Consider the following 19,322-nt stretch of genomic DNA (forward strand, 5'->3'; position numbering starts at 1 on the left):
AGATGTGTCTCATCCAGGAGAAGCTAGGGCAAATTTTTGCCCTGAAAGCTTCACACTTCTTTGACACCACTATGCTGCAAAGGTTTGTTCTTGGCAACCTCAGTGTCTCTGAAAGGCACCTGGATTTCAAAGAAATGCCATTGGATTTTCTAGCATCCAGCAAAGCTTCCTCTGAAATCCTTCTGAAGGTCACATAATGTGACCCTTGATCATAGCATGGACTCAGTCACATACACTACAGGCTCGACCTCGTTACCATAGAGCCTGCCAAGTCAGCTCTTGGGCTGCTCTCGGGAACACAGTGTGTTTTGTGGGATTTGCAGAGATTAGCACTCAGGGATGCTTGTGATGCAGTTGGGTTAATGGTCAGTCTTATCCCAGAAAATGACGAAAGCTGGTCTTCTCTTGCTGTATTTTTTCTACTGTACTAACCTGCCCTTTTAGCTGTGGGGCCTTCGAGCAGGTGCAAATTGCAGATGCCTTGTCGTACACTGCCAGAGAAGCGTAGTGCAAGCAAAAGGCAAACCTGATATGTCAATCCTGTCTCGTTTGAATGACATTTATTCATGATATGGCTTATACAGGCCCTTCATTCAAGGCTACTTAGAGGCCAGTTCTCTGCAGCTTTGTGCAGCTGCAGATGGCCTAATGTTGTTCTTTCCTGCCAGATCAAACGCAAGTCACTATTGAAGGTCTGCAGCCCACAGTTGAGTATATGGTCAGTGTCTACGCTCAGAATCAGAACGGAGAGAGCCTCCCCTTGGTTGAGACAGCTGTCACCAGTACGTATTTCACTTCACGGTAACAAAACAGATGTTATCTATTCATGTCTGAATCTACCATGCAGTATCACTTTCCCAGTGAAAGCAAGTGGCAGGTGCCTGGTCTCCAGGAGAACGCAAGGTGGTCTGCCCTGTGATAAGTACTGTGCACCTAAATTGCAGATGCTGGCAAAAACGCAGTCCCTCTCCCTCCAACACTGGCAAAATGCAATTCCCCACCCCTTCAAAATGCTGCGCTTCTGATTTTCTTTCACTAAAGCCACAAAGTCTTTCGGGGTTTTGTTTGCTGTCAGCCAATCAGTGGAAAAAATGTGCAAAGATCTCCTTTCTGGAGCTAGGTGGCAAAGGTGATTACTGATAAGGGACTGGACTGGGCTTGGGAGCACTTGCCCTGTGCAAGGGAGTAAAGGAAACCATGTGAGTTATATCAAGAACTTGGGATGAAGCACTGCAAAAGAAGGGACAGCTCAGCCCTCGAATTGCTATATCTGCCTCTACAAAACAGCAGTACTGCTCTGGACACAAAGAGGAGGCAAGAGGGAACATGTAACTCAGAGGGATATCTCTGATGTAAAGTGCCTTTTTCAGGGACACCTCTGGGGTAGGGATTTGCATGCACGTTATTCCCTTGCTCAGGCTTGTATTCAAAACCACAGCTCAGCCCCAAATACTTATAGAATTGTCTTAAAGACAACAGGAGCTTCTCTGAAGCTTTGCAGAAATGGGAAAAGAGTCCACATCAATTTCAAGCCAACAAATTCCTGGACAAAAAATCACCTTTGCCAACTAGAAAATGTAGAAAATTCAGGACTAATATAACATGGCCAATAACAAGGTTGAACTCTTACAGAAAAGCATAATTTGAATCCAATATAAAAATGATATGCCAGATCCTCCTGTTTTGTGTAACAAATGGGTATAGCTCTGTGGTAGCCACACTAGACTTCTGTGGAGCAAGGCTCACTTACCTTGCTGTCTAGCACTGAGCTCCCACCTTGCTAGGAAAATCCGATGAATTGGTCTCATTAGGAAGTGTGCATATCACCCAGTTGCACCTGTGGACATTCCCTGTGCACTCAATACAAAGCTGAAAAGTTTGTTTCTAACTGAATTTAAAATATAATATACTGAGTAATTTGCTTTCTTGATAAGTGTGTTAATTGGATATTAATTTATGAAAGAAAATAGCGGGACTGATTCTCCTTGGACTGGCACTTTGCACAGGAGCTTACAATAGCGAAAAGCAAATGCAGCATGAATCCAAAGTTACCGAGTCAGGTGGGTTGTTTGGGTGCCTTTAGCACTAGGAACCAGTTACTGGCTCTGATGGTAGAAACGGGTCTTAAAATTGCCGTTTCTTTTTTTCTCTTGACCACTTTAAGGCAACTTAATGCTGCTAGAGAGTTGTGTAAAAGGGGTTTCAGTGCCAAGGGGACTCGAATATAGGTAACGATTGGTGCCCTGGCTGCTTTGAAGGTGGTAATGGAAGTCCTTTTGGTTTCAACAAGGCCAAGATTGCCTTCGTGCTGTCTGGCACCCACAAACTCTCAGCCTTACTCTGCACAGGTGTAAGCATGTGTGCAAGGTGCAGCACAGAGGAGAATCAAGTACTCCCTCTCCCACGCAAAACCGAAAACTGCTTTGCATGTAATAGAAATGCTTTTTATTTTCCTCACCCACAACCTGCTTTTTATCACATAACCTCTTACCGTTAATTTGCCTAACAGACATTGACCGCCCTAAAGGACTAACATTCACTGAGGTGGATGTTGATTCCATCAAAATTGCTTGGGAAAGCCCGCAGGGGCAAGTCACCAGGTACAGGGTGACCTACTCAAGCCCTGAGGATGGAATCCATGAGCTATTGCCGGCCCCAGGTGGCGAAGAAGACACTGCTGAGCTGCATGGCCTCAGGCCAGGTTCTGAGTACACTATCAATATCGTTGCCATATACGATGACATGGAGAGCCTGCCCCTCACTGGGACCCAGTCCACAGGTACACCTTTAACTACACCACCCAGCAGGCCATGGCAGCAGTGGCTTCTGCCCTGTTGGGTAAAGTGTGCTTCCATGCGCAACTGGTGCTCCATGCCGGGGAAGCCCCAGGGGCAGCCAAGGGGATGTGCTTGCTCTTGAGAGATGGCTTCGCTGGTGCTGGAGAGCTGGCTGCCAGCGGAGTCAGCCTACATACACAGTAGGGAAGGCAGGGAATGCAGGAAAGATCAGCAGGATTGAAGGAGCAGATTCTAGAGGAAGGAGGGATGTTACCTTATAGCCTTCTCTCAGTCTTCAAGTGGATCAGTAATGTCCGGTCCCTAGTCACGGAGCCTAATTCATGGTGAACCACCCTCTCACAACACTCTTGTCTTGTCTTTAGGATATGAGGCAACTGCAAGCAGAGGCAGTTACCAACAACAGAGAGATTAGAGCAGCTTTCATCCCCCAGGGTCCTCACTGTTGGATGGAACAAAAGATCAGTATGAAGGGCTAGGAGACTGCTTAACCTGCAGGTCTCACAGAGCCTCTAGATCCTTCACTGGCACTGCCCTAAGGACTACGGCCCATGTGCTTGCCCACACCCTGCGCTCACATCACCTCCACAAGAAGAGGACATGCTCCATTCAGGAGAGTCCCTTATGTGCCAGGGACCATGTAGTGCCATGATCCAGCTCCATGTAGAATACATTTAAAATTCCTTTGTGAAAAAGGAAAAGGAAGCTAATCGCTTGAGGTGAAATTACTTCCAGCAATGTGGAATCTATTGCAAGGCTTCCAGCATTACCAGACGTGTCTTTATTACAAAGGTAGCACCTTTGTAATAAAGGCCTCCCGTTCATTTGTGGATGAAGAGTTCTCACTGTAATTCCAGGGGTGTAATGAAGACAGTGGTTCCTAGTGCACAGATTGCTATACTAAACTGAAGCAAAGTGCTGTAATGATTGAAACAGCTGGCTGACTACCTGCCAGAAATGCAAATACAGTAATTTTTAAAACCCACTCTCTGTGGTTTACCCTTTGTGGGCTGTTCAAAAGCGTATTTGAAGTCATTCAAGACTTTCCATTGACTCTCATGGGCTTTAGATTGAAATCTGAGCAAAGCAACAAGGAAAAATTATCTTGTATTTCCACTCTATAAAATTAGAAAACTTCACAGCAACATGCTAATAGCGGGCACTATGGTAAGGTATATTTTTCCCCTGTTTACAGCCTAAGGATTACCAACAGTAAGGCAAGAAAATGTTTCAATGGATGCTCCTTTTTTATGCAAACAGTTGTTTTTAAAGATACCAGATGTGTTAGCTCATGAACAGACTCTTGTGTGATGAGCCTTATGGCCGTCACAGCTCTGCTTTTCCATTGCCTTGCTCTCTGTGTAGTAATTTACACTTGTGTAAGTGGCTGTAAAATGCTTCCCCTCTGCATTTGCAGTATTTTTATATCCTCTTTGCAATTCCTGAGCCTGCTTCCTACTTACTTTTGTAAATCATTCATCGTATTTTAGAAATGAACAGAGATAGGCAAGTGAAGCAGGACTAAACTGTTAGCTGTGTGATGAAAAGCAGAGACAGGCAGAAGAATTAAAACAGACTGGCCTACTACAGATTTAAGCATCTCCCAAAGCCTTCACCTTACATCACAGCAAGTGGTGTTACTCACCTAACTTCAGGGTTGAAGCATCGAGATCTCCTTAATTCTGCTGAAGAGTGTTACTGTAAGATTTGAGAATCTCCTCCTGAATACCTTGTCCCCTTCCACGGTGCTTTACGCCTGTGTTTGCAGAAGGCACACCACTTTCCTGCCCATGTATTTCAGGCCTAAACTTGTCTCATGTTCAGGAGAGAATATTGTTTTATCCAAGACTGTCTTCTTTAAACTAACCATGTGCCAATCCGGATTTTTGCAGCAATTCCACCTCCAACAAACCTGAAGTTTACTCAGGTAACTCCCACCAGTCTTACCGTCAACTGGAATGCACCAAATGTTCGCCTCACTGGCTACAGAGTCAGAGTGAACCCCAAAGAAAAGACTGGTCCTATGAAAGAAATCAACCTTTCTCCGGACAGTACATCTGCTGTCGTGTCTGGATTAATGGTAACTCTTTTCTTTGTGTAATGCAGACTGTGTTGTGGGAAGGAGATCTTGGGAGAACTTGAAGCAATTTTAAATTCCTGGGTCAGGAACCTCAGCTGGAGTAGATCATTACAGCTCCGAAGGGTCTGACTCTGAAGTCTGACTAGCCATCAGCTGTAACTACTCGTTACCATAATTTTTAAAAGGCAAGGGGTTGGCCTGCTGAATCTGCATTCTTTTGCCTTCCTCATTTAGCACAGAGAGACTGGATGCCTTAATCAAATGCAAATTATCAGGTTCACAATCAACAGTAACCCAGTAAAATGCTTTTACTCATCTTTCGCAAAGAGGTCAGATAAAGTGACCTAATGCAGAGGTTTTCAAGCTGTGATATGGGAGCTCTGGTGGTATATTGCCTATTTTTAAGACATCTACAAAACATAAGTAAAAAATGCAAGTCTTTTGTGAGTAGGCTTAAATTTGCTATATAGCCATCTTCTCCACTGGAAACATTTCAGGAGTTCCTGAACTGGAAAAGGCTGAAAATCACTGCTTTTATGGTTTCTGCTATCTTAAAAAGCTACTGATCTGTTTTTAAGGAGTTTTATGAATCATTTTCAAAAATGAGCCTTAAAAACCGTTCTAATCTAAGTGGACTCCTGGTCTGATGCAGTCAAGGACAAAAGACCATGCTGTAACTTCCACCATTCTCTTTTCTTCACAGCAAGAGCACCTTATCATAGCAAATGGCATCCATTAACCCCGGGAAAAACAGGATGTAAATTGGGTTTTTCCAAAGAATCGGCTTTGAAGCACAGATTCCAAAATGAGGGATGACAAATAAGCTTCTTCCAGGATTTTCTCTGCTCCTGGGTGTGCACATGTGCACTACTAGTATTACCAACAGCACTGTTTATCAGGGTCCATGTCTACTCTTTTATTACAGCTGGAAATAATTAGAATTATTCCATCAATCCTTCACTGATTTGAGTTACTTTAAGGTTTCATCCCTCAGTCACTGGTGACCAAGAAATGTGGCTCCACCAAACACTGAACGAGGGCAGGAGTATTTCCCACTGTGCCAGGTCCTTCTCATAACATGTTATAACTTTGTCCATCCTAGGTAGCAACCAAGTACGAAGTGAGCGTGTATGCCCTGAAGGACTCTCTGACCAGCCGACCAGCCCAGGGGGTGGTCACCACTCTTGAAAGTAAGTAGTGATCCTCCACAAATGAGCAATTAGTATTGTGCTGGGTGCAGAGGCCCACAGGCAGAGAGCTTACTCTATCTCAAAAGTATGGATCTATACAAAGCCCCAGCAAAGGCCTGCACAAACACTTAGCTGGTAAGATTCACAATCTCTACAGTACTGACAGGAGGTGTTTTCCTTCTGGTGCAGATGTTAGTCCCCCTCGCAGGGCCCGTGTGACAGATGCCACCGAGACAACCATCACCATTACCTGGAGAACCAAGACTGAGACCATCACTGGCTTCCAAGTTGATGCCATCCCAGCAAGTGGCCAGAGCCCCATTCAAAGGACCATCAGCCCTGATGTGAGGACTTACACTATCACTGGTAAGTGAGGTGATTCTGCAGGTGCAGGACCTTCCAGGGTCGTATCAGTAGGTACACTGGCTTCTTGTTTTGTAGTTGAATTTCCTCGATGAGAAATACTATAGGAACAAAAGGTGGGAAAAAATATCAGTGTCATAAAGACTAGTCTCCAAGGAGAAGCTGTTGAAAGACATTCTGATGCCCCTTTTAGATGGCTTCCTCAATTAGCTAACATTTATGTTTCAACTTCATTTTAGGCTTGCAACCTGGCAATGACTACAAGATCTACCTTTACACTCTGAACGAGAATGCACGCAGTTCCCCAGTAGTGATTGATGCCTCCACTGGTAATGATCTTGTCTGACTTTTCTGCTCATGCTAACACATAGTAATTACATATGATCAAGCAGAAGTTGACTATATCTGATCACATATAATACTTAATATGACTTACAGCAATATGTTTTACTCCTGAGTTTGAGAAGGGTGTCAGAAGATGCAGTTCAGGTGAAGAATATGCGTGCCTTTACTGTATTTGACTTGTTTCCTTTTGTTTTCACCTAGCTATCGATGCTCCTTCTAACCTGCGCTTCCTTACAACCACAAGCAACTCCCTCCTGGTTACCTGGCAGCCTCCACGAGCTAAGATCACAGGCTACATCATCAGATATGAGAAACCTGGCTCACCAGCCAAGGAGGTTCTGCCTCGCCCTCGGCCCGGCACCACCGAGGCTACTATTACTGGTACCTGTCTCTGTTTTGTTTGGGAGCTCTTCACCTGAAACACTTAAATTTGAAGAGAGAGGGGGAAGGCCTAATTATAAAATGTGTTGACGGTCAGCTAAGAGAAAGACAAAGTTTTGTTCCTTTGATGACAGACAGTGGTTTTAAGATTGCTTTATGTCCTTCCTCCCTCCCTAGGTTTGGAACCAGGAACTGAATACATCATCTACATCATTGCTGTGAAGAACAATCAAAAGAGTGAACCGCTGGTTGGCAGAAAAAGGACAGGTAAAACAAAGCTCTGGATTGTTGTGTGCCAACAGGAGATGATATCTTCCACTTGGGGAATACAATCTCAGGACTGAAATAATAATGTTATTTAAAATATCCTGTTCACACCATTCAGCCACACTTCTTTTATGAGTCAAGTAGGCTTTGTAAGAGGTTTTCTTTTCTAGGATGCAGGAGGTGAGATTCTGAAGTTACATTAATCACATTTAGCTGCATTTGAACGCTAAGAACAGAACAACATGCTTGGTGCTTGATTCTTGCCTGGGTACCTAATTGATAATTAAATTAGGGTTAACACATTTTCATCTAGCACATGATGGCATCAAAGGCGGAATCCATTCATTTGTTGCCCATTGCATTTCTCTTACTTTACACCGTCCACAGTGCAAGATTGAGATACCTGTAGCAAGCAAAATGTCAGCTGTATATCCAAATGTGATCAAGGAGCTAGTTTCTTACGGCACACCAGTGATTTTTCTTAAACTGATAACCTGTGAATATCTCTTGTAATAATTTCTTCTCAATTTGAGCAGTGGTGGCTTCTTTGGGTTGCAGTGTTCAAAACTGTTGCTCAGCTGTATGAAAATTTCATACCAACACACTTCTTATGCCTATGTATGAAAGATATATTTATATAGTATATAAATATAGAGATAGAAATTACCTTCATAATCACAATGAGGTCATAAAAAGCGTGTTGCATCTTGGGATGATTGCTAATCTTTGATGCTTGGAGCAGTGTACAGCATCCACTCTAGCTGTTTAATATACCATTTTGTTAATTTGCCACGCTTTGCTTTATGGCTTCTAACCTTTCTTTGGCTAGATGAGCTTCCCACGTTGATTACCAGACCACACCCCAACCAACCCGACATTCTCGACGTACCTTCCATTGACGAGGGGACCCCTTACCTCACAAACAATAGGTATGACAATGGAAACGGTATCCAACTTCCAGGCACCTCTGGGCACCCGCAGACAATAGGACACCAGGGTCAACAAGTCTTCTTTGAGGAACATGGCTACAGACGGCCTGTACCCACTACAGCAACTCCTCTTAGGCCGGGGTCAAGACGGCAGCCACCAAATGTAGATGAAGCAATTGAAATCCCTGGGTATCAAGTGCCTATCATAGTCGAACCTTCATACCCTCACTCCCGTGGGCCCAGGCGCAACGACACCACAGGTCAAGAAGCTCTTTCTCAAACAACCATCTCTTGGAGGCCGTTGCTGGAGAGCTCTGAATACATCATCTCCTGTCAGCCAGTCAGCCAGGACGAAGATACTCTGCAGGTAACTAACGGAACTGTCTTAGCACAGGAACGGTGTTAGCCTCACCTGTGGCAGCAGATGTCTCTTGGGGGTCCAGTCCCTTTGCTGTGTTAAGGGAGCGGCAGTCAGAGTTGACTTAAAGAGTCTTTTTAACACGTAGCTGAGACCAGGAAGGATAAATGCCTCCCTCCTCTCCTTCAGGGGGAAGGCTACAGGATAAAACTGCTAAAACAGAAAGCCCTTGAAATGCTGTCAGTATCAACATTTCACCAGGGAAGGGAGCAGTCAAGGAGGCAATTGGGAGTTTCAGAGACTGAGGTGCTGCTTCTCCAAGCCAAAGACTCCCTTAGCCCTTCTCCTTTTGTCTCCCTTGGTTTCAGTTTCCCTGAAATGGTGGTAATAACATCCCTCATGAACCATAGTCCAGAGTAGTCGAGTTTAATTTGGTATTGTTTGAAGTTCTTGGAATGTCTAAGGGGAATGGGCTGGCTCCATCATGGTATAGAGCATAGAAGTCAACCTAAACACCCTGTCTTTCCTATGAGTGAGGTGACACTTAAGGAGTAATCACTCTTCCCTTTCCGGTGACTTGGCATTGCCTCCTGTTGCAGTTCAGGGTTCCTGGCACGTCCTCCAGTGCTACGCTCACTGGTCTTACAAGAGGGGCCACCTACAACATCATCGTGGAAGCCCTGAAAGATCACCGGAGACAAAAGGTGCTGGAGGAGGTGGTCACAGTTGGCAATACTGGTAAGTAAAAGCTTTATGGAGTCTAGGTGAACCTGTGCTGTCCCGGCCTCATTTCCCTTACTCAAGGCAACCTATCTGGTTCCCAGGCTTGAGAATAGTTCAGAAAGGAAACTTCTCCTGACAAGGAGAGTTCATAGCAGGGCACTGGGACAAGTGATTTGTGGAGTCCACTGGGTTTGGATAACTGATGCACTGATGGTGTGACTAGAGCTGTTCTGATCTGTTGTCCGATCATGAAGAATGTGCTTTGAGGCTCCATAGACTTGCCTAGGGTCAGCGCCCAAGAGAGCAAGAGATCTGGTATATGCTGCTCTCAAAGGAAGTCGGGGATAATGCTGGTGTTGCAGATTCCTGCCCAGCAGCGAAGATCTGCTGTCACAATAACACATCATGCTTATGGGAAGGTGCTGGTGGCCAGCCTAACTGCTCTGTCAGTCGTTTGCCGCTGCTTCTGTGTTGGTTATCCAGCAGCACCGCTAGACCATCCTGAAGGTCTGGCAGCAGGGCAGGCTGCCTGCAGAGATGCTGATTAAGCACAAACAGGCAGCACTTAGAAGCCATGTGACCAACCGCTAGTACTTGTGGTCCGAGACAGCACTTGCCACAGCTGGAAAGCCCAGAAGCCCACACACACCCTGTGGGACCTGGGCTTTGCTTCTACCAGCGCAGAGGTCTGGTCAACAACTCTCCCTCTGTCTCCTCCTGTGTGTATTTTGAGGTCAAAAAGAAGAAGAGGACAGGATGGGAGAAGAAGAAATGAAGAGTTGAGGATTTACTTTGTCCACCCATTAAGCCTCTCCATGCAGCCTCCTACTGCCCCCACCTCCCTGGGAAATAAGGCTGTTTCTCCCCTTCCAGCACCCCAATTGCCTTATGTCTGTCACAGACTGGACTGAGAGCATTAACTCTTGACCCTGATCATCACACACTGAACTGGTGGTTGTAAAACACCCAAGGTGTTTCCACCTAAGGTGGAAATCAATCTGTCCAACGGCATGGTCTGGTCTCCTCCTCCCATCCCTCTGCCATGAGCTAGAATCTGAAGTGCCACAAAAAAAGTGCACATGCAGCTACCAACCTCCTGGTGTTCCCCAGCATCTCACAGCACGTTTCTCTTAAAAACAGGCTAAGTCAGGTGTTGCTCTCCAGCAGCAAATGCAAAAACTCACACTTGCTTGAAACTTGGCAAATCAAAATGAAAATAGCCTTCATGTCAGGTTTTTTTATCATTCAACTGCTCTGACACATGCAAATGGAAAATAAATCACAGGGAGTCTGGACTGCTGACAGAACCATCATGTATATGCCCATGGGGTAGCTCCATTACTGCCAGGATATTGTAAGGAAAAAAGCATGTATCTAGTGAAAATCATTCTGTCTTTTCATAGTTCCTATTGCTGTGTGTGATGCCTGTTTCTTCTCTTTTTGTTCCAGTGTCTGAAGGACTGAACCAGCCGGCTGACGACACCTGCTTTGATACTTACACTGGCTCCTTCTATTCCATTGGCGAGGAATGGGAGCGGTTATCTGAAACTGGCTTTAAACTCTGGTGCCAGTGTTTAGGCTTTGGCAGTGGTCATTTCAGATGCGATTCTTCTAGTGAGTAGCTTGCTTTTGACCATCCCTGTCTCCAAGCTCCCTGAGCGAGCACTGATGGCATGTTTGACAGAACCAGCCTGATCCAAACATGATGCAAATGAATGCAGGCTCTGCAGTTTTTAAACCAAAGCAGTGTTTTGCATCATGAGAAGTGATGGAAAACTTTGGTTACTTCTGAGCTGTGCAGCTTATCTAGTATTGCCATTCACTGCATCAGCAACAATCAATACTGTATTGATACGTAATGACTTTTTCACCAAAAAGTTAAATGTTTTGTTTTATTTTTCCCTACCCTTACCAGGCACATCTAGGTAATGTGTAAAAGTGAGATAGGCAAGATGCCTAAGTGACAGTCTCTGAGTAGCCATTTAAGAAGACAGCTTTGAATATTAAATTATGGTTGAATCTTCATCCCCTGATTATACACATCGTTGCAGTGGGCCAGACAGAACTTGTGTGGATTTCAGTGGGTATTACAGCAAGTACAGAGTCTGTTTTGCATTGCAGACAGCCTTTGCAAAGCATCTTGTGGAACCAGTTTTCTAATTTTCTCAGCTGCTCTTTGAAGCTCTGTCGAGCAGGCAACACCTCTGCCGGGGCACTAAGCTTTATTCTTTGCAGGACCGTGGTTTACATATCAAACTTCATGTAAGGGAATGGAACAAAAGTCTGTGATGGAGTGGTTTAACACAACATATATCCAACTAATTTAAATTGTGCTTTTAAATTGTGGAGTAAGCTGAACAAAGAGGGTATTTCTGCAATTTGCATAGACTGCAGGGAAGACATTTGTTTTACAGGATTAATATTTATATTTCATCATTTGATGCACATGGCTTACCCGTTGTGTTTTGCAGTCTCTGTGATACAGTTTTACTAAGTATTTGCTCAAAAAAAAAAGCATTTAAAATATTCTTCTCTCCCCTTCTGCCCCATGTCTATTAAATTCCCTTTCATTTCTCTTCGTATTAGCCAACCCTCCTCTCCCCCTCCCCGCTCTTTGTCCCATCCTACTGACTCTTTTCCTAAGAGCCTCTAGCCATTTCCTAGAGCTGTAACAGTCCTCAGCAGTTAAAAGCTGCAGGAGCTGAACCCATTTCCAGCAGGAACCCATTTCCTCCTTGGGACTTACATGAGCTGAAAAGATTCTTTTCTCCTGCCCCTCTGTTGGTTCCTGAGACAACGCCAAGCTGTTCTCCTCCCGCTCTGGCACTGCAGCGTGGGGGATAACTCCTGCTTCTCTTGTTCCTCTGCCTTCTCCAGAGTGGTGCCACGATAACGGTGTAAACTACAAGATCGGGGAGAAGTGGGATCGGCAGGGCGAGAATGGCCAGATGATGAGCTGCACCTGCCTTGGAAATGGAAAAGGAGAATTCAAGTGTGAACCTCGTAAGTCTCCTTCTGATGCTCATTTGAGCTCCCATTCAGGGAACTGCAGCATCTCAGGGCTGTTCCCATTAACTTTTGGTCCTGCTGTGGGGGTGAGCAGAGTATCAGTATGTCTGATTCAGGTTTTGGAGGCTGAATTGGTGACAGATTGAATCTGCTCTCACAAGAGCCGAAGGCATCAAACTCACGTTCCCAAGCTTAAAAAGAAGAAAACCCTCTTTCGTTAGCTAAGGTCACGGCCCACTCAACATCTGTCTGCCTCTGGCCCTGGAGCCACACAAGAGGGATGCATCACTGCACTAAGTGGTGTAGATGACCCTGATCAGTAACACAGGACTTTTCTGCAGGCCCTGTTGCCTAAAGATCCTCTAGACTTCACACTATGAGTTAAACTGCATTGCTCTTGTCAGGCAAATACCCTCATGTTCCAGTTTAAAGCTGGAGAGCTATAAAAATGACTGACGTTCCCCCTGCCAGTCAGTGAGCCTCCAGTCAGACAGGGAGAGCGCACTGGCCAGAGGCTCCTGTTCTGATCACCGAGCTGCTCTGAGAATGCTTAAAGCCAAGCACAGGCCATGCAGCTGAGCTCTGCCTGTTCCTCTGCAGATGAGACCACATGCTACGATGATGGGAAGATGTACCAAGTTGGAGAGCAGTGGCAGAAAGAGTACTTTGGGGCCATCTGCTCCTGCACTTGTTACGGAGGACAGCAGGTAAGCAGGAGGGACTTGGCATGCTGGACACAGGGAATGAAGAGAGGAGGCTGTACTGGAGCCCAGTTCTAAGACTGCTGGGTTTCAGGTCAGATGGTGTCTAATGCCTGGCCAAAACAGGCCCATATAAGAAGAAAAATAATTAGTAGGAGAGCTTAAGTACTTGCATCAGGGCCTGCGTGGTATAAAATGGGAGCAACCTGACTGGTGATGGTGGAGCTGTACCCACATGTATGAATACTGGCAACTCCTTGGCCGTCCGCATCAGTGTGGTCTCACCGGCGCACGCGCGTTCTGTTTCTGTAGGGCTGGCGTTGTGACAACTGCCGCAGACCCAGCGTGGAGGTGGCTCCTGAAGGCTCTGCTGGCCATACCTACACACAGTTTACACAGAGATACCACCAGGCCACAAACACCGTGAGTATGCTTTCCTTTCTCTACCCTCCCTTACTGCCCATCTGGTCTATGGCACAGATGCGTGGGCTCTGTAAAGGGCTCGAGGGCTAAGAGCAGCGGGTAGCTTTCTGCTTGGTCAGAAGTGCGTGATAGCCACTGATCCAGCAAACCATCACTCTGCACAGCAGAGAACAGCTTGAGCTCACACTTCCACACACAGCGTTCAGTGCCCTACTCACGTCAGCGGGACTCCTCGTTTACTAGCGCTGGGATGCGCCTGCATGCTCTGGCTGAGGCGGTAGCGTGTGTAGTGATTTCCTGGTCTTCACTTGCTGCTGTACACCAGCTGTGTGCTTTGTGCTGAGAAAGCTAAACAGCTACACCGGCTGGCAACGATTCTCAGCCCAAACCGCACCACAGAAGTGTCCGTCCTTACAGGACAGAGTGCTAACTGATTTCCTTCCCTCCTGACAGAACGTCAACTGCCCAATTGAGTGTTTCATGCCCCTAGATGTACAGGCAGACACACAACATCCACGGGGAAAGTAACATCCAGCAAGACTTCTTGCAGCAATGGCAACAGACAAACCAAAGTATAAATACCTGTCTGCCACGATTACCATCCAAACTGGAGTGACGCTAGCAAAACTGCATCTTTTGAGAATGGCCCTCTGCTCTGGAGCCATTTTCCCAGCTTAAGCTCAACTCACAGCTTCTCCAAGCGCCACTCTTGGAGTGTTTCAGACTTTTCTCATGATTGATAGCGATTGTCTTGTTTTTGCTCCAAATGTTGAATACCAGTCAGTATTTTCAAATTTAAAGAAAAAAGAGGGGAGACGCTAAATCACAAATTGGTGGGGGATCAAAATATTAAGGGGGAGGGAGGCTGTAGAAATTAAAGGTTCCCATGCTATGCAAAGAACATTTGAGTACAACATTACTGAAGTTTAGCAATAGGAAAGTCCACCAAACACTTCTGCTTTCACATAAGCGTGCAGCCAGCAATAAGATAGGAACAGCAAATCCAATCACTGTGATATTTAAAATATGCACAGTCCTAATTCTTTCTCAATGATCCTAGTATTTTTCTAGCTGTATCTTTATATCTCATACTGTTATTTATCAGTTTTGTTCCCCTGACCTTCAAGTGTTTTTTACGGGAATAAAATGTGTTGAAGACACTTAGTAGGCAGTTGACAAAGAGGAATTTGGTGTAATTATGATCAGTGATTATTTTTATACTGTAAGTGCCAAAGCTTTACTACTGTGGAAAAGAAAAAAACAACTCTTTTAATAAAAAGATTTACAAACCAGACATGCAGTTTTAAGTGATTCTCTTTGCTACCATGGAATCTAGGATGAAGATTATTATTCTGAGCTGGAGTAACATTGCCTTGAAACAAGATGGAACAAACATCTCAGTGAAGCGTGAAGTAAACCTCAAGAGAATATTTGTAGAGCAGTTTGTTAATTAAAGACTTCCAGCTGCACCCCCTGCCCCAGTAGAGCGCAGAGACACTCTGAGTATGTATGCCACGCTGCAGGAGGCAGAGGCTTGCTTTGTGGGAATAGGTGGAGGAGAGAAAGCGGGGAGGGAAAGGAAAATATTCCCTGCTTCGGACATTAACTGAGGTAGAGATGGTCCTCAATCCAGCCAGACACTTAAATACCTAGAATCAAATAATGCTTTTGGTGTTTGAGTTGCCAAAACTAGTGAGGCCATCTACATCCGTGAAGTTGGATGTGTTCAAAGATTAACTGTCCTTGGACCCAGCGACTCCCCCACAGGTCCAAATGGGTGCTGGGTCTCTGAGACCCTGCTCCATGCCTTGCCCCGGGGCAGACCACAGTTCGCCCCTCTCTGCAATGGAGGATAACTTAGCTGTGACCAGCTAAAGGCTTTGCAGAGGGGCTGTCACACCCTTCTTTCAACTCTCAGCTATTCCATTTGCAACCTGGTGAAATTCAAATAACAAAATCCAGAACGGAGGCTGTTTAGGTACTAGTGAGCGTGCCCTCAGGCACTGCTGCAACAACGTCGCAGAAATCCTTCCCTTACCTCTGCAGAAAGTCTCACAAAACAGAGGGGGACAGACAGCACCTGGGTCTATGTCCACGTGTTACAGGCAAAGACCGCTTTCAAGTCTACTGTGCTGCTGCCTCGTGGGGTGGGGAGGGAGGTAAATGAAATTCTCCTCAAAACCTTATTTAAAACAAAGCCAGTCTTGATTACACTGAACAAGTTAGCAGTAAGTCCCTTTTGCTTGCGCTGCCAACGCTGCAAAAACCTGTACAGCATTTGCAAATACAGAACATGAAAGCTTCTGTCATGAGTCCTCAGGCCACGTTCCTCTCTTGGCTACAAAAGCGCTGTATTACTCAAGTCAATGGATTTCTCTGGTTTGAATAAAGCATAGCATGAAAATAGAATTTGGCTTCTTGACATGAGAAACACACACGGCAGTTGTTTTCACAGATTGCTATCTACAGAGCAACCAAAACATTTGCAAATAGTAAAATGATTGCAGCAGAAATCAGTTCTATCCCACCAATGTTCAAGAGCCAAATGAGCATCTAAAATACATGAGAACTAAAAATGGCATAGACAGAGACACAGAAGAATACTTTCCTGATAAACCAGATTTCTATTAATTTGTCCTTCCCACGTGAGGCTTATATGTTGGTTTCCACCAATTGCAAAGATCCCTACTTAGTCACTTTGCCGCCAAGTCACTTCACAGACAGGAATTGCCCGGGTGAAGGGCAGTCATAGTCCATCTAACCTCCTCCCTCCAATGTCCCATCGCTCTAACAGTAACACCGCCCCCTCCCCGCAGCAAGCATTATGGGATAAAATTATTTAAACAGCGCATTTGCCTAAGCTCTCTGGGGAGGTTTGTCCATGCCTTAAAGCATGGGGGTTTACATTGCTGATAATTTAACATTTACTAGTACAACGCTGGGTATTTTGTCATTCAGCTAAAGCTTTTATTTGCAGTTGCATTTGAAAACCACTAGCAGAGCGCAGCACAGAGGCAGTAGAAACTTGTGAGATCCAAAGTATCAACCACACACCTTTCCTTTTAGAAACAATCAATCAGCAACAAAAGGAACCAAGATTTCTGAAGGTTCCTGTGCTTCACCCAGGCCCTACTGCGTAAAGTGGCAACAGAAAAGCTGCTGGACCTTAAAACACGGGCTCGATTTATATCCATGGTCCACTTGAGCGCAAAGATCAACTCATGTTGTCCAACCCAAGTTACCTTCAAGGCAGGGGCAGCTGCCCAGGCAGGGATGAAGGGAGCATCTGCCCCTGCTAGCAGGGAGCTTTCAGTCACCCTGGGCTCCCAAACAAGGCGCTCACGGCTACAGCAAGCCCAGTGGCATTTAAGCCCTTGGCTGTTCTTTTCCAGAGGAGGTGGTGCATCTCCACAACGTTTGTCTTCTCAGCTAACACAGAGCTTCGGTTAGAGCACAGGAACAACTGGAGTCAGGACTCTCTACTCCAGGGAGGAGCCCCTTGGTGGCTGAAGGAAAAAGAAAAAAAAGAAAAAAAAAAAAATCCTCTGCTACTGACTGCAAAGGCTGAGAATGATTCCCCCCTGCTTTCCATTGATTTCCACACTTTTGGGAGCTGTTGTTCTGCCAGCATGGGACCTGCCAGGGGCAAGGCGCCATACGGTGATGGTGCAAAACAGAGCCTGTCAGCAGCCCGCTCTTCAAAAAACATCAACTGAAGGGAGCAGACCTATCCCCCCCATGAGAAGAGACATGCCCTTTCCTATGGGAAACGGATACTAAGCAGAGCTACGCCGTTTGCTTTTAATCATTGCAAATGTCAAAGGGAGAAGTCATTCATTCAACTAACAGGAGATCAGCATACCTCATCAGGAACCCTTACAGACCAACACAGCCCTTTCTTACAAAGAACCGCTCATCTGGCCTGCTGCGCTGGGGGAAGGCTCGCAGCTCTTAAGCCCAGTTGTCAGCAGGGACTTGCTACCAGCAGGAACTGGAACCCCCTTTAGGGCATCTCTCAGCAGCTTAAAAACAGCAGCTCCTGACCTGACCTCACAGAGCAGCGGTGGGAGCCCTCGCTTCCAGACCGGCATACTCCTGCAAGGCCACCCATGGCTCTGTGCCCAAAACCGGAGCCAGTCAAGTGCCGGGCTTCACGCACTGCTAATTTCCTTCAAGGGGAAGGCTTCAGGCTAGTTGAAATTGTCACCACAGCCCGGGTGACAAGCCACCCTGAAGGGCATTCCTCTGAGGTCACCTCACACCTGGAACTAGACCAGAGCTTTTCATCAGCCTTTAGTCAGACAAGTGAGGCAGGGCAGTCAAGGACACTTTGCTTGGGACGTGGGACGCTTAGGTGCAATTCTGTACGGCTCCTCTACGTCCTTTAACCTTATCATAGGCACAACAGGAGGCAAAAGCATCCCTCTGTGGATGTTGTGGACATAGAAGATTGCAAGTTGCTCAGCACAAGTAACACAGCAGACAGGCCCTAGACAGATAGCACCTTAGTTAGACATTTACCAGCACCTCATGCAGAGATCTCACCTGGAAGATTAGTACCTATTAACTTCCATCAGTAGATTAAAACAGTGCCTCAAGGACAGCAAACAAAGGGTAAATGACAAGCAGGAATACACTAGAACACAAGCTGCCAGATGCTTATTACCAGTCTCTATTTTAGCTGACGCTTTAGAAGATGCAGGTAAAGAACGGGCGAACAGATTCCCGAGGGAACTTCACAGCGTGGTATGTACCAGCTACAGTCAAAACAGCATGACAGAAACGACACGTAAGGAGAACAACAATGGAAGAAAAGAATCCAAAACCCAACTTTTAAAGTATAAGCTAATAAAAACAGGGAACACTCCAAACACTGATACTCCATGGGAAGCAATGGCACAGAAAGCAGTCAGGGGCCAGGGCCTGGGTTAGCACAGCCGAGAGGCGAGCCATTAAGCAATGCACCGTTTTTATTTTGGACTACTGTCTTACTCTGGGCCCAAAAAGAAGAATCCTCTCTACCCCATCCTGCCTAATCCAGCCACTTGGAAATAATGCACTGTAGAGATCAGATAGGAAAAAATAATCCACTGTAGACATCAGAAAAGAGAGGAGACTGCTCCCTTTCAGGCCAGAGCAAGGGCAGCGCTGGGCGCACAGAATTCCTGGGCAGTGCCCAGTGCCTAAGACACAAGGAGGGCAAGGGGAAAATGTGTACACAGAGCAGATGGAATGACAGCATTCAAGGAAAACCAGCGTGTCGATTATGATATCTTAAATGACTCTCATGCCCCAGGAATTAGCTTTCCTTTGCTCAGTTCGAACCAGTCTGGATCAAACAAGCAGTCAGGTAAAATAAAATACATGCCCACATTCATGGCACGTCAGCAGCAGAGCCAGAACACAACCTGAATTTCCCCTCTTCCAGGCCCGTCTCCTACCTATGCACCCCTGCGACTGCTCGAGCAAAGGGAACACATGCAGACTTTCTGCTCTGTACCAGCTGAGATCAGAGCCGCGACAGAAGTGTTTATTGCAAAACTGTGGACTGTTCCTTGCCAAAACTGAACAGATTTTATAAAATGGAACCAAAAAAAAAAAAAAATCCCTTTGAAATGGTCACAGTGATTGCCAGCAAAAACGTGTCTGGGCTGTTACTTTATTCATCTCGCTGTGCTCCAGATTGTCACTTTGTTTTTCTAATCAGAGTTCAAATCTGCTTAATGCAAATTGCGCACAATGGAGAAGGGAAGTGGCT

The 19,322-nt window shown here is 45.8% G+C and overlaps 1 protein-coding gene across 4 annotated transcripts in view; it reads left to right on the plus strand.

The window, feature by feature from the left end:
- Nucleotides 1–14,858, plus strand: part of FN1 (fibronectin 1) — a 54,588-nt gene extending 39,730 nt beyond the window's left edge. For 2 of the 4 annotated variants that reach the window (XM_050900255.1, XM_050900257.1), the window contains 15 exons: nt 669–782; nt 2,510–2,779; nt 4,688–4,875; nt 5,978–6,065; nt 6,255–6,431; nt 6,668–6,757; nt 6,975–7,154; nt 7,332–7,421; nt 8,251–8,717; nt 9,308–9,446; nt 10,881–11,045; nt 12,309–12,434; nt 13,041–13,147; nt 13,454–13,564; nt 14,018–14,858. In XM_050900255.1, coding sequence (XP_050756212.1) covers nt 669–782; nt 2,510–2,779; nt 4,688–4,875; nt 5,978–6,065; nt 6,255–6,431; nt 6,668–6,757; nt 6,975–7,154; nt 7,332–7,421; nt 8,251–8,717; nt 9,308–9,446; nt 10,881–11,045; nt 12,309–12,434; nt 13,041–13,147; nt 13,454–13,564; nt 14,018–14,092 — 2,387 coding nt within the window. In that variant the 3' untranslated portion in view covers nt 14,093–14,858. The remainder of the gene's footprint in view (nt 1–668; nt 783–2,509; nt 2,780–4,687; nt 4,876–5,977; nt 6,066–6,254; nt 6,432–6,667; nt 6,758–6,974; nt 7,155–7,331; nt 7,422–8,250; nt 8,718–9,307; nt 9,447–10,880; nt 11,046–12,308; nt 12,435–13,040; nt 13,148–13,453; nt 13,565–14,017) is intronic. The other 2 variants (XM_050900256.1, XM_050900258.1) reach the window with 1 other exon arrangement.
- Nucleotides 14,859–19,322: the final 4,464 nt, after the last annotated feature.

The sequence above is a fragment of the Gymnogyps californianus genome, chromosome 7 (assembly GCF_018139145.2).
Source record: "Gymnogyps californianus isolate 813 chromosome 7, ASM1813914v2, whole genome shotgun sequence".
NCBI classification, from domain to species: Eukaryota; Metazoa; Chordata; class Aves; order Accipitriformes; family Cathartidae; genus Gymnogyps; species Gymnogyps californianus.